Source organism: Sciurus carolinensis, chromosome 3 (assembly GCF_902686445.1).
Source record: "Sciurus carolinensis chromosome 3, mSciCar1.2, whole genome shotgun sequence".
Lineage (NCBI taxonomy): Eukaryota > Metazoa > Chordata > Mammalia > Rodentia > Sciuridae > Sciurus > Sciurus carolinensis.
Genome location: NC_062215.1, coordinates 5,919,394 through 5,934,759, shown reverse-complemented (window position 1 = coordinate 5,934,759; position 15,366 = coordinate 5,919,394). Strand labels below are relative to the sequence as shown.

Below are 15,366 nucleotides of genomic sequence, written 5' to 3'. Positions count from 1 at the left end.
AGTACTTCCAAAGTCTCACTTTGCCAATGAGGAAATTGAGGCCCGGTAACAAGCCAGAGGAGCACAGCAGGTCAGTAGCATAGGTGACCCAAAAGCCAGGCCTTATGCCTAATTTGGACATTTGCCATGTTGACCTGGGACCTTCTGCCTAGACCCCAAAGAGCTCTCTCCTCTCCTCTGGCTCCCGTATCACTTACGGAGACTTGGGTTCCCCACCAACACCACCACTTTTTGATTATGTGGGCACTTCCTTTGCTGTCCTGTGTGACTACCATGCCCCTCTTGATAAGGACCTCACAAAATGGAAACAGACTTTTTTATTTTGCCTCTGGGGATGGAACCCCATGGGTGCTCCACCACTGAGCCACACCCCTTTTGAGATAAGGTCTGGCTGAGTTGCCCAGGGTGGCCTTGAACCTTTAGACTGTTTTAACTTTAAATGACTCATCCACAGGTGGGACAGGATTTATAGTAACAAAGAAAAAAGTGAAAGGAAGGACACTGAAACAATGTCAGAAAGAAGACACAGGACACAATGTTTCAAAATGTGGGTATTGTTTACTTTAAGCAACAGTCGAGGATCGGAGTACAACACACATTTTAAAGATGAGACTTTCATTTCATGGTCAAGCACCGGCATCATGCACACAGCATCAAGCTATTCAGTAAGAACAGTGCCCCCGTGGGACCCGCTCCTGGATGGGGACCACCTCGGTGGCTCGCCTCCCTGGCTTCTTCACCGCTTTGAATCCCAGCGGCTTGACTGCATCGGAAGCCTTCCTCCTACTCCTCGGCCAGCCGGTCGTGTTAGTACCTGGCTCACTTCTTAAGGTTAAAAGAAAAGGCAGCTTCTTTGCTTTCAGGCAGCGAGTTGCGAGGCACAGGCCTCCTCCATGTGGCATAGGAAGATGCTTTAGCTAAGGGCACTGATACGCAGGGCATCGCCAGGGAGCTCTGCATACAGACCACCGGCGTGGTGGAGCTGCCGGGGCGGTGCCTGTGGACTGCGGAAGGTCTGTCCGATCATGGTAAACCCAAGAACAGTGCGTCAAAAACCTCAGTACAAAAGAGCCTCTAACACATCAGGAACCAAATGACTTGTTCTTAAAAACACGGTACTAAGTGTCACAAAGCTTTCCCTTCAATCTACTACTAGAAAACACTCATGCCATGGCCCACAGACCCAGGAGTCAGAGAAAGAGAAACCTGTTCTTCAAAAGGAAAAAGGAGGAAGAAGAAAAGGAACAAACAAAAAAAGACAGCAGTACATAAAGTGCTTCTTTTTAATGAAACAAATTCAAAAGATATAGAGTCAGGCTCGAGTTGTGCAGTTCACAAGCATGAAGAAAACAAACGAACGAAATGACAGAGTTCCAGATAGTCAGTTAACCCAAGACCAGGCTGGACTTGCCACCGGGAGGGTTTCTTCTGGATGGTGCAGGTGCCGCGGCCACGGGGCTGGGCACAGGTGCAGCAGGCACAGGCTTCTCCTCACTCTGGCCCAGGCTGCCTTGCAGGTCTGTGTCCACGTTTTCTGGGAAAACAGAACAGAAATTAACCTAATAGTTATTTCTGGATAAGATGAAGAGTCTAAAATTTTTTTACTTCCATGGTTTAAAACATACTGAAAAGTATTAAGAAAAAAAACAGCTGGGCATGGTGACACACGCCTATAATCCAAGCAGCTTAGGAGGCGGAGGCAGGAGGATCGCAAGTTAAAAGTCAGTCTCTGCAACGTAACGAGACCCTATCTCAAAAGAAAAAGTAAAAGGGCTGTGGCTCAGTGGTAAAGCACCCCTGGGTTAAATCTTCAGTACCACAAAAAAAAAAAAAAAAAAAAAAAAAAAAAAAAAAAAAAAAAATCACCCATGATCCTAATGCCCAGAATTCATCACTGTTTATGTTTTGTCACTTTTGTTCTATATGTTTTGTTTTGGTACTGGGGAGTGAACCCAGGGTTAAGCTAAACCCCAACCCTTTTTACTTTTTGAGACACCAAGTTGCCCAGACTGGCCTTGAACTTGCAATCCTCCTGCTTCAGACTCCCAAGTCACTGGGATCACAGGTGTGCACCACTGTGCCCTGCTGGTAATTCCTATTTAAAAGAACTGGGCACTTCCCACTTTAAAGTCATAAGCATGAGTATTATTACCCACTACATCATATATTGCTTGAGTCACTGATTTGTGGATTCCCAACGAGCAGGTATTCTCCTTTTGTGTGTGGAACTGGGGGTTTAACCCAGGGGTTCTTTACCACTGAGCCTCTCAAATATGCCATCCTCCTACTTTGGCCTCCCCAAACACTGAGGTTACAGGGGTACACCACTCTGCCCAGCTAACAAGCTTATATCCTTTAGTTGTCTTGTTAGCAAATAGATTCCAAACATGGAAAATTCATTTCCTCAAATGAATTCAAGAGTGACAACAAAAACAAAAACAACGATCACAAAAAAAAAAAAAACCCTTAATTTTAGGAAAACAAATGTTTACTAAGAGTGTAACAGTTTAAAGCATGTGTTTAATTAAATTTTGAGTGGTAGGTTTATTTCAGTGTTAAAACATCAAACTAAAATTGGTTGCATCTTGGACAACTATAGAGATCTGTAAACATTCCATAGAAGCCATTTTTCAATAATGCCTAAAAAAACAGATGATAAAAAATAGAGTGCTGAGTTATTACAACCAAGACATGGTGATGGTGCTTCCTCATAAACCAGCAATGGAGCAAAGACAAGGCAGTGCTGTCTCCCTTTTCCTGCTGGCAAGTGTACCAGTGTCCTACGTTGTAGTTATAAAGAAATTCAGCGTGAGCTCGTCTGTTCCACAGAAGCCCTGCACGCTGGGCAAGTCCGGGGTCTGTGCTGCCCACCGCAGCCACAGCCACACGTGGCTCCAGCCAATACATGGCCAAGGTGACTGGGGTTTTAATTTATCCTAAAGTTTACACAGCCACTGAGGTAGTCCAAAGAGCTGCCTAGTGTTAGCAGAATCTGTAGGCCTAGGAAAACGGTGCACACCAGGAACCCCAGCAACTCAGGAAGCTCAGGCAGGAAGATCCCAAGTTCAAGGACACCCTCAGTAACTTAGTAAGAACCTGTCTCCAAAAAAACAAGAAAGAAAAAAAACAGGAGGGGTACTGGGGATGTAGGTCAGTGGTAAAGCAACCCTGGGTTCAATTCCCAGTACTCCCACAGCACAAATTACACATTAAAAAAAGAATCCAAGGGCAAGGCAGTGTCCCAGGCCTGTAATCAAGCAACTCAGGAGGCTAAGGCAGGAGGGTGGCAAATGCAAGGCCAGTCTCAACAACTTATCAAGACCCTATGTCAAAAATAAACAATAAAAAGGGCTGGAGGTGTAGCTCAGTGTGAAGTGCCCCCAGATTCAACCCCTGGTCTCCTGCACCAACCAACAGCAACAACAAAAGATAAAGAGAATACAGACCATGAACTCAGCCTGAACCCTACAGCGACGCCTCAGTGAGCTGCTGCCTTCCCGCTGGGAGGCCATGGTCTCGCTCTACATACACAAGAGCTGACTGAGCCCTTCCCTGTCCGCCTAGGTCAGGGAGTCAGTGAATATTCTGAAGGACAAAAAGTCCTGCAGCTCCCCCACTGGAGGTGATTTTCATAAAGTGCTCATCCCCACCAATCTTACAGCTGTCACATCAAAGCAGGTGTTTTGATTTTCATAGACAATAACGTGCTAAAAGTGAAAAGGAAAAGAAAAGTACTGATCGCAGCCCAAAGAAAGCAGCTGAGGCCTTAATGGCACGCGTTGTCGGTCAGAAACACCTGGCCAGAGCAGGCAGCTTGTGTGCTACCAGTTCGTAAAGAGATAAATAGAGTAACTGAGATTTAAGCATTTAGAAACTTTCATAGCCATTTGAAAGATACTACTTGTCCCTACTGAGTCTGATAATTATAATGCTAAAGTCTCTGAAGGAAAATACTTCCATATTTTACATATTAGTACCAACTGATTGTGGTGCTGGGGATCAAACCCCAGGGCCTCACTCATCAAAACATATGTTCCTAACTTATCTTCTGTGGCACATGGGAAGGTAACAGCACCGCACACTGGTGCACACCTGTAATCCCAGCTCTCCAGGAGGCTGAAGCAAGAGGATTAAAAACTCTAGGTCAGCCTGAGAAACCTAGGAGACTCTGTCTCAAAGTAACTAAAAGGGGTGGGGGTGGGGCTGGGTGGCAAGCATGGCCTTGGGTCAATCCCCAGGACTACAAAAAGCGGAACAAAGACACCTATGTCTGAATAAAAAAAATGATTCATTGTAATGATCAAGAATCAGAACAGAAGGAAAAGTAGCAGACCATCTAACTGGAAACCCTGCAACAGAATTGGGGCTGACCTTCGACTATGCCGGATACATCCTGAATTACTGTGCCCTTGTTGTTTCTTTTTGTTTTCCGTTACCGGAGATTGAACCCCCAGATGCTCTACCACTGAGCTACATCCCAGCCCTTTTTCATTTTTATATTGAGGCAAGGTCTTGCTAATTTGCTGAAACTGGCCTCCAACTTGCAATTCTCCTGCCTCAGCCTCCCAAATTGCTGGGAATACAGACATGTGCCAGTCTCAATTTATGACAAATGAACTAAAAGTTGCAGCAGTCGGGAGGGAATACAGAATAATCAGGTAATAAAAAAATTTTTTAAAGACAAAAAAGCGGGGGAGGGAGAACTTGTCATACATATAATTCTCTAAGCTATTTAACCCAAAGAATCTATAATGAACTGAGCTGGGGAGGGCAGCACAGGGAACAGAATTATTCAGCAAGACTAATAACTTATACTGTTTGTATCTTCATGAGGGTTCACTCACTTCTCCGGACGCCCCAAATCTTTTTTTTTTCCTTTCCAGTACTAGGGATTAAATCCAGGGCCTTGCACATGCTAGGCAAGTGCTCTAGCACTGAGCTATGTCCTTAGCCCTTTTATAAAATTTTACTTTGAGAAAGGGTCATACTAAATTGCTGAGGCTGGCCTTAAACTTGCAATCCTCCTGTCTCAGCCTCATGAGTTGCTGGGATTACAGGTGTATACTGCCCTACCTCACCCTTAGTTTTTACTTTTTATTTTGAGACAGGGTCTCAATAAGTTGCTGAGGCTGGCTTTGAACTTGAGATCCTCTTCTCTCAGCCTCTGAGTCACTGGGATTAGAGTTGGGTGCCATCACACCAGGGCCAGATCTTTAATTATATCCTTGGCCCCAGTCAGTAAATAAAGATTAGCTGATCCTGGGCCTAGGGTGTAGCTCAGTGGTAGAGCCCTTGCTAGCAAGCATGGGGCCCTGGGTTCCTTCCCTATACTCCAAAGGAAAGAAAAGGAAAAGGAAAGATTAGCTGATTCTACTATTTCCAGTCTTATGTGGAAGTCCTGGGAGGATGAAAAGCAGAACTGAGAAGTCTAGATTTCACACCCAGGATAGTCTTTGCAAATTACATAAACTGAACACAAACAGTAACTCACAAATTTTCAGTCTGGGGAAAGTGACTGGTCCTATCAAAGGCTCAGGAGCTACTCCTGCTGCCACACCCACAGGAAAGACTGAGAGGCAGGAGAGGAACTTGGTTCTGACACATTCTACGTCACAAAATGTAACACAGGAAAAGGCTACGCAGGGTCTGTGACTGTGTGTCACCAGGCAGCTTGACTGACTGCTGTGGTGACACCTGTAAGCCTGAAAGTACTCATCAGCACTGTTCTGGCACATGGTATATGAGGTGCCAATAAACACGTCAAGATTTAAAGTAATTAAGTAAGTGATTACAGCTCATTTCCACCTATAATTGGTAATGTGGATGGCTAGCTAGAAATTTACCTCCACCCCCGAAATCATCATTTACAAAATCACCTGAAGGTAACCAATGTCTTATGAATAAGTACCTCAGAATAAAATCAAATGAACTCTGTAAATGGGATGCTGTGAGCTGAGCTGGAAATGCCAGCCTCTTATTAAAAAGCTCTTAGCAGCTGGGTGTGGTACACACGCCTGTAATCCCAGAGACTTGGGAGGCTGAGGCAGGAGGATGGAAAATTCAAAGCCAGCCTCAGCAACTCAGCAGGACCCTATCTCAAAAAACTAAAAACTTTAAAAAGGGGGGTGGTGGTGGTGGTAGGGTTCAGTTCAGTGCCACGGGTTCTTCAGTTTTTGTTTTGATTTGTTTTTTTCTGTCTAGGAAATTTCCAGCATTCTTCACTCCTAGCAGATTTAGAATGTGGTCATGTTTACCAACTTTCTAGTCTTGTTCTTCTCTCTCCACCCAGAGTATGCTGGCACTTTCTTGGGGCACACCCACTTCTCTTTCACCAAGACACAATTTGAATTACAATTCAGATCTGTCCTAAAAGCATTTGTAGAACCAAAAAACAATTCAGTCTTTAGAAGTACTCACCATGAATATCACCTTCTCCCTGCAAAAGAAAAAGATTTAGAAATTTACTCCCTATTTTAATTTTGCATCACACAAATCTGTCACAGCTCAGAGTAGCCAACCCCTATTCGAAATCGAATGTCAAATCCCCTTCAAGTACAAGGCTAGGCAGCAACCTTTATTTAACTGAGGACAATGCCATACAACAATCCCTCACAATAAGTTGCCCCAGTGCCAGTAACACAACTAAACACCAAAAACAACAAACAAAAAAGCAAAACATCTGCTCTGATGACCTGACCGCAACTAACATTTCAGAGGATCTTTCATCAGAATGGCGAATGGGCAAATCCACCCTTCTGTTTGTCGTCCTTGTCCTCATTTAGCTTTGAAGGACCCTATAGACCCCAGAGCCCTTCTACGGCTCTCCCTACACTCCAACGCTCGATGCATCAATATGCTTGAGGTCCCTAGTCAGGAGGACTTCCTACTGGGGCTCGGTGGCAGTACTCATCTGCAGACACACCTGATGGTGACTCCAGGGGTCTATTCTTGAATTCACCTCAAGGTGAGACTGGAAAACAGCTGCAACAGTCCGTGAACTCAGACGCTCCTCTTAATGAGACAGAGGGAGTGAGACCCATAGGCTCCCAAAGCCAGTGGTGAAGGACCTACGACTGACTACTGGTCAGAGTCACCCGGCACGCTAACTCACTTGTCTGACCTGCGCTCTACTTAGGAGTCTTCCATCAGCAAGATGGCCCAGTCCCTTGTTTAGTCATGTGATACACAACTGCAGCAGCAGCACCGAAACTCTTAGTAAATGAGGGGGAAGCTTAACGTCTAAACCACACTGCCCAGGCCTGGCTTTCCTCATGGTGTCACACTGACCTTCAGATCAAAGAAGTCTCCAGAGCTTGCTTCAGAAGAGTTCCTTCTCTGTGGTCCAGATGACTCCAACTCTTCCCTGCCTCCACTAGATTTGGCACCTAGAAACCAAAATATAATACTTTTCTTGAGGAATACAACAGAAATGCCAAAGTGAAACGCACATCCTGACCTGCGACCCCTAGTGTGACTTCAGTTCTCATTCTGATCCACCAAACACTCACAGTTCCCAGCTCTTCCTTCTCAAGGTAAGCTTCACCTGTTGTTCACTCCATTACCATTAAACTAGAACAAAACCCCCGCTGTGCTCATCTCTGCTGGTCCATCCTTCCTTCCAGTGACCACACGTGAGAGTAGTACCTGCCGACTTGGCCCAAGAAGGGGGATTTTCTTCAGGTGTTCCAAAGATGCTAGAGGCCATTTTATTCTTCCTCACAGGCTGTTCTGTTGGTTCATCGAAGCCTAATGAGAAATTAGATCCACCACCCGGAGGCCGCAAAACCCTGGAAATTATGGCAAAATATTAATTTCAGATATCAAAGCATTTCTTGGCATAAGTATTTTCTTACATCTTTTGTTTCTTTTTTCTCACCCGTTCTTCCTCCCTTACTGCTGCTCTCTGATGTTCATGGAAAAAGGAAACAACTCATTCTGGTATGAATTCAGTGCTGAATGTTGAGATACCAAGTACTCCCGGGTGCAGGGGTGCACACCTGTCATCCCAGTGACTTGGAGGCTAAGGCAAGAGGATTTTAAGTTCAAGGCCAGGCTCAGCAACTTAGGAAACGCTGTCTCAAAATATAAAATAAAAAGGACTGGGGATGTGGCTCAGTGGATAAGCACCCCTGGGTTCCAATTCCCTATCCCCCCCCCCCCCCCGCAAAAAAAGATACCAAAATAAAATATTGGTTTATCACATTTACAGTCAGTGCCTGGTTGGTTTCCTGTTTCCAGCAATGGCAATAGACCTAAGGGCCCTTGCCCTACTGGGCTTAGCTGATTATACCTGCAAACAAGTTTAGAAGCGTATCTCATTTATTCATTTGAAAGTCATTTCCATTTTTATATTCAAATAAATTTAAAAAAAGGAAGAAGAATATACACATAAAAGTTACCTGCAGCAAATGAGAAGCCCAAGAAGAGCTCATTGGTGTCATCTACCTCCACAGCAGCCAGAAGCCTGCTCATGTACTTGAACCTCACTGTACTCACCAATGAACACCAACGATCAGCCACAGGGGCCAAGCTGGTATGAGAAATTATGTGTGCCAATCCACAGCAGTTCCCTTCGGGGTTCCTCAGGGTGGCAACCACAGCTTATTTCACTTGGAAATGTGGGACGTACACATTTCCAACTCATCTTGTCATGGGTTGGCCAATTTGTTTCCTCCCTGGAAAAACTCAATTTGACTCCCCTTGCCACCTCTCAAAACAGAAAATTGATGCCTGTAATCCCAGCAGCTCAGAACGCTGAGGCAGGAGGATCAGAAGTTCAAAGTCCTAAGCAACTTAGTGAAACCCTGTCTCAAAAGAAAAGAAAAGAAAAGAAAAGAAAAGGAAAAAAAAAAAAAAAAAAAAAAAGACTGGGGATGTGGCTCAGTGGTTGAGAGCCCCTGGGTACAATCCCTGATACAAAAAAAAAAAAAAAAACACTCAGACAACTGAGGTGGTTTCATGGGAGAATTTTCTAACTACTTTACTAGGGATAGGAGAAGTCTGGTTTTCTATTTCTTAAATCAGTTTGAAACACTCTTTTGCTGGGAGTGGTGGTACACACCTTATGATCCCAGCAACCCAGGAGGCTGAAGGAAGAGGATCCCAAGTTCAAGGCCAGCCATGGCAACTTAGCAAGTCCCTACCTCAAAATAAAATAAGAAGGGCTGCGGACGTAGCTCAGTGGTAGAGCACCCCTGGGTGCAAACCCCAGTACCATAAATATAGATAGTTTCCAAACATTAAAAATTCCACTTCAAAGCTGGACCATGCCTCCAGTCTCAACTACTGAGGAGGCTGAAGCCAGAAGATCCCTTGGGTCAGTAGTTTGGGGCCAGGAAAATAAACAAGAAAAACTCTGACCTACCCTTGTGCCACAGTACGTTCCTCATTCCAGCAGGGTCCTGCCCCTTATCCTGAAGGGAGGGAAGCTGCACAGAAGCCAGAACGCTGAAGCAGACAGGCCTGCTGAGTTTCCCCACCCAGTCCACTTGTTCATGCTTCAATCAAGCCCACACAGTGAAGTCTCCATGAGAACCCAGGACAGAGCTCAGAGCACATCCAAAACTGAAAACATGGAGGCTCCTGGAGGGTGGCACACCGCAGAGGGCATGGAAGCTTGGTATCCCTTTGCCATACCTTGCCCTATGCATCTCTTCCTGTGTGTCCCTTGTAGTATCCTTCACAATAAACCAGGAAGTATAAGCAAGTGTTTGCCTGAGCTTTATGAGCTACGCTAGCACGTGAAACCTGAGGGGGTTGTGGGAACTCGACTTACAGCCAGTCAGAAACAAAAGAAAAAACAACCTGGAATCTAAAGAGGGGTGGAAGCCCACTCGGGCTGCACACTTGATGTGTCAGAACTGAGCTGGATTAGGGAACACCCAGCTGCAGAACTGCTTGCCTGCCTGCCAGTGGGGGAAAATCCCACACCTTCCAAGGTCACAGAAGTCTTCTGTGCTGATTGCTGTGGTTTGAGTTCTATTCAAACTAGCAAACAAATGCCATTTAAATCAAAGGATCTGCATCCCATGCGGAAACCCAGCCACCTGGGAAGCTGAGGCAGGAGGCTGTAACTCAGTACTTGCCTAGCATCGGGGAGACAGGGCAGGCAGAAAAAAGAAAAAGGACACATGGTTTGATTAGATTGGGGAGATGGGATGTAAAAAGCCAACATTCAGCATTATGGTATGAGAGTACGAAGCTGTTCAAACTTTCTAAAGGGCACTTTGATAAGTTGCATAATCTCTATGCCTTGATTTTCTCCTCTATAAAATGAGGATAGTAATATCTATCTCATAAGACTATTATTACAAGGACATCATATAATCTGGAACTTGGCAATCATGCACATTAGCTATCATTATAACCATATAAATGTCACCACAATGTTACCTGGGGTTCCTTCTCACTGATGCAATTTCAGATGACTCTTGATGTCTTTTCTATACTTCATGTTTTTCTGAATTTTTATTAATCTAAAATTCTTTTAAAAACTGCTTCTGTATTCCATGAATTCCTACCAGTGTTTCTTTTGACAATACTACTTTTCCCCACTGTCCATTCTGCACGATCATTCATTCACCAGTGGGCACCTGTGTCCATCCTGGATCCCTGGACAGAACTCCTGCCTTCTCAGCTCCCTTGCATGTAGAGTGGTTCCCCAGCCGTAGCACCGTAATATTGCCACCTCCCTGGACCCACATATTGTCCATTCCTGCACTGAGTGTGCAGGGCTCCACAGTCCAGCAGATGCAAAGCCTGGATGAGCAGGAACTGAAGAAAGCCACACAAATTCTGCCCTCTAGCAATGTGGCCTCTTCTCAGACCAATCAAGATGGCCCCAACCTCCTCCCTCACCAGTCCAGTCCTGCTACTTTCTTCACTCTGGCAGTTGAGCTCCAGCTGAGGGCCTTTGCTAGCCTATTTCCTCCAGCCTGGACTATTATGCTCTACCTTTCCCTGGGTTCCCACTCAAACTCCAGCCCATCTCTGAGATCCCCACCTCTTGGAGTAGCAGCCAGAACAGCAGAGAGGACAGGGAGATTAGGGGTGCTCTTCCCAGGAGCTGCCAACTCTTTCTGTAAAGGGCCAGCCTTATTTAAATACTCCTGGCTTTGTGATCATTGCCATGTTGCATGAAGGCAGTCACAGATAACAACATGAAGATGAGTGTGGCTGCGTCCACAGAAACCTATTTATGAACAATGAAACTTTTCTTTGGTAGTCCTGGGAACTGAACTCAGGCCCTGCACATGCAGCACCCCAACACTGAATCACATCCCTAGCCTTCTTTTACCTTAAGATAGGGTCTTTCTAAATTGCCCAGGCTGGCCTTGAATTTGCCATCCTCTGGCCTCAGCCTCCCGAATAGCTGGGATCACAGGCATGCACCACCATTTTCATAAATCATGAATCTTGTTTTTCTCAAGCACTGAATGATGCAAACTTTATTCAGAGTTCAGTGGCCCTACAGAAGGGGGAGCCTGGGTCAGGTCTGCAGCAAGTTTGCTGAGTTTTGCTGTGGGCAGTTCAATAGCCTCCAGTCAGGGGAGCAAGGCCCTGAAGAGCTCTAACTGTCTGTCATTAGTTAATGGGAGTGTATAGCCCAGCCTCAGTGCAGGGCAGGTGCTTAAGGAGGGTTGCAGTGACTTCTGAAGGGGACCACAAAATGCCATCTTTCTCTTTAAACTACAAACCTATAGAATTGGTGCTTTGATAAGGGTTTTCTTGTTTTCTAGACTCGTACTGTCTTTCTTGTACAGTTCATCCAACTTCCTTCCTTAAACATAAATGCAATACTAAATTCACATCGTATCTACCCCCCTCAAGGTCCCACTGTACCACGCATAACATTTAAAACACCATTTTTTAAAAGTCTCAAATATTAGATATCCACTTAGATTAAATTCATTTTATAAATTAAGATAAATGTGTTCAGGTATACATTTTATAAAGATGATAATTTTATGTTTAATTCAATTGTTTAAATCACAAGTACAGGGGCTGGGGTCGTGGCTCAGTGCCAGAGCGCTCCCCTAGCATGTGTGAAGCACTGGGTTCAATTCTCAGCACTGCATATAAATAAATGAATAAAACAAAGATCTATCAACATCTAAAAAAAATTTTAAATAAATAAATCACAAGTAAAGGTATGTTATAAATTCTTACACTTTCTCTCTGAAGGAATTAGGTTTTTATAATTTACACCTTAAACCAACAAAGACACTTGAAATTATTGGGATAAAAATCAACTTTCTTCATTATCCCCCTCATTCCCTAGAGATCAGAATTATTTTCTTTGCTAATCATAATTAAAACCTCATGAATTCTTTTGACCAGATGAAATTCTTCAGAACCCTCCTTTGCTTGGAAATATTTTTGTTCTTGAAAAAGAAAAAAATTTAAAAATTAAGAAAAAGAAAGAGACACTAGTACCCAAACAACAGCTTAAAAGCAAGTCAAAGCTCAGGCCAGTCCAACTTTGACAGGTCAGCTTTCCTCCCGCAATGGCAGGTGAGACCTACTCCAATGACGTCAGTGTTGTGGAGACCATTTGTAACAGCCAGACATCCCCAAACAAAGGATTTGATCATAAGACAAAGTACTGCAATTTTATTTTTTACTGTTCTTTCTGAAGCACACATATGACAACTAAATAAGGATTATCTATTTAAGAGTCAACAAAAACATGTCCACATACTAGAGATAGTAATTTTTTAAAAATTTACACCTTCTCTCTCTTTAAATCCCAGAGTTTTCATACGCTCTTTGCAGATCATTCCCTACCACACTAAATTTATAATGTAGTTACAGAGCCAGGAGAATTTTACTGGAGAAAAGAAGTTTAAGAGAATTAGGTGAGATTATAGAAGAAAAGATGGGTAGTAAATAAAATGACAATACTACAGTACCTAGACCACAATACTGGAAGGAAAATGATGACAAAGATGAATTAAAAGGTTTATTTTGCAGAACCGAAAATCATTTTTTCTCATTACAGACATACATATGAAAAAAACAAGCAGGATTCATTTGACCTGGGTACTAAAATTCTTTATAAAGCACCAAACTGAACTCAACCCCAAAGGACAAAACCCCAGATTACACATTATCATTCCAACAACTGAAGTCTGACCATGAAAAAGTTGACCTCACCACACACAATGAAAAACCAAGGCTCAATTTGTCCCAGTGTCCTTTGAAAAAATTTATCTCCCTGGAAGGATGACAACAGAAGAGGGAGTGACCAGTATTTTCTTAGGTCCAACTACTCAAGTTCCCCGCCCTCCCAGTAACGTCTGATTTAGTTTTTTTCAATTTTACCCACTCTCTTCTACATTGTAAAACTGCACAGAGTTAGTTGAAAGGGAATGTCAGGTCCATGCATTCTCCTAAGACGCCTCTGCTGAGACATGCTTTTTGTTCTCAAGTTCTCCAACCCCTGTGAGATACTGCTATTTCATATCTGTCTTCTTAGCCCCACAAAATGGCTCCCTTTGTGCCACTTGGCCAGGACCCCAAGGCTGGCCACACATGACTGAACGTCGTCATCAGACGCCCAGAAAAAGTGGAATCTAAGCTTCCTCCAAGCCTCGAGGAAGATCCCTGAGATGCCTATAACCCACCTCACAGAACAGAATGCAATTAACTGAGACAATGTGGACACCTTCCATAGAACCCAAACCCTTACACCAAGTTAAGGAAGCGCTTAATAAAAGGTCCCAGTTCAAACACCAAGCCCAGTGCCCCCTCTCCAAAATGCAGTAGGATGATTGGCAAGAAAGGCCCCAGCTTTCCAGGTGGAGATACTACAGAAGAGACAATGGATGTCTCCGGCCCCGCCCAAGAACAGGAAACCTCCTCCTGCAAAGGAACTGGGGCCAGGGATGAATTCATTTGGTAAACGTCAAAAAGGGATGTGAAGAAGGTAGGATGCAAAGACCGAGGTCCGAGGGTTTGGGCACAGAAAAACCCATTCGGGTTGGCTCCTACTCCCTCGAGCTCAGAGGTGGGCGCGGGGAGGGGGGAGGAGACGGGGTCTCTTTGTTAGGAAAGGGTAGGCACTTCCAAGAGGGGTTGGGTGGTTGAGTCCTGAACCGATTGAAGGGTCGCGATGACCAGTCCCGCCTGACCACAAACGCACCTGCCAAGCGGGCCGGAGTCGGGCATGGAGCACCGCGAGTGCAGGAGCCTGCCGGACCCCGCAGACACGGTCGCAGGATCAGAATCGCGGAGCCTCAGCCCAGGGTCAGCACATGCCCCGGGCCAGTGGCAGGAGCGCGTGGCCTGGGGGTGGGACAATAGGGCCTGACCGAAGGCGTCCCGGAGGTCCCCGGGCACCCAGGGGGCCAAGACCACCACCCTGGGGTTGGGCCAGACCTGCCGCAGAGCGCAGAAAGCGAACCCGCCCGCACGTTGCGAATGACGAAAACCCGCCGTTTGCCGAGGCAGCGGTCGGCTCGGCCCCCCGGCCCACGCTCCGTGGGAGGAATGAATGGAGAGCGGCGGGATCGGGGCGGGGCCGCCTGGCCCAGTCGCACAAAGCGGCGCCCGCGGCACAGCCCCGCTGCCCGTCCCGGCGCGAGCGGGGCGCACCGGGAACACTACGGCCAACGACCCGCGCCGGGCTAGCCCGGCCCGCCGGCAGCCGCCCTGCGGTCCCTTAACCGCGTGCGGTCCGGGCACCGCCACGCCGTCTCACCGGGAGCTATTCCTGCTGTTGGGGTCGACACCCTTGAAGGTGGTGGTGGTGGTCATGGTGCCGAGAAGCGAGGTAGGCTGGCTCGGAAGCAGAACGCCGAAAGCGTCGGACGCGAGTGGCGCAGAGGTGCTCCAGACCCACAACCGGTCACCGCTGCAGGAGCCTCCGCCACCGCCTGGCTGGCCGGCCGCGGCTTTTATAGAGCCCACAAGCCCCACCCCCTAGCCGTCGGCATTGGCCGATTCAAATGGCTCTCTTTGTCCCTATTGGCTTCCTGGAGTGCCAAGCATCGTGAAGCGTCACGACGGGTTGCAGCGGCCAGATTCTGTCTAAACCCGCCCGCTTCCTGGACAGGGCAGGTCTAGAGTCATTCTCCCCTCCCCCACCCCAAAATCTCGGAGCTGATTGGGCAGGAGCCGAACCTGCTCCGTGCTGGGTACAAGTCAGGCTCACTGTCACTTAAAAAAGTTACCTGATAGAAGGAAAAACTCGCTGTGGGAGAATTAGAACCAGCAAACCAAGGGCAGATTTGTCACCGTTACCATCTACTCATTTACATTTGTGGTGGGATAGTAAAGGACATTCTCTTTAAGGTATGAAAATTACTGCTACGAGTTGACATTTACTTTATAGAATACCTACTGTGTGTCCCATTTGGAAACCTA

At 46.0% G+C, this 15,366-nt stretch overlaps 1 protein-coding gene across 1 annotated transcript; it reads right to left on the bottom strand.

Moving 5' to 3' along the window:
* Positions 1-1,265: 1,265 nt before the first annotated feature.
* Positions 1,266-14,881, bottom strand: Jpt1 (Jupiter microtubule associated homolog 1). Its single transcript, XM_047547040.1, has 5 exons — positions 14,702-14,881; positions 7,645-7,787; positions 7,288-7,385; positions 6,418-6,436; positions 1,266-1,534 (listed from the first exon to the last, which is right to left on the bottom strand). Exons 1-5 carry the CDS (start codon positions 14,755-14,757, stop codon positions 1,386-1,388), a joined length of 465 nt encoding a protein of 154 aa, XP_047402996.1. The 5' UTR covers positions 14,758-14,881; the 3' UTR covers positions 1,266-1,385.
* Positions 14,882-15,366: the final 485 nt, after the last annotated feature.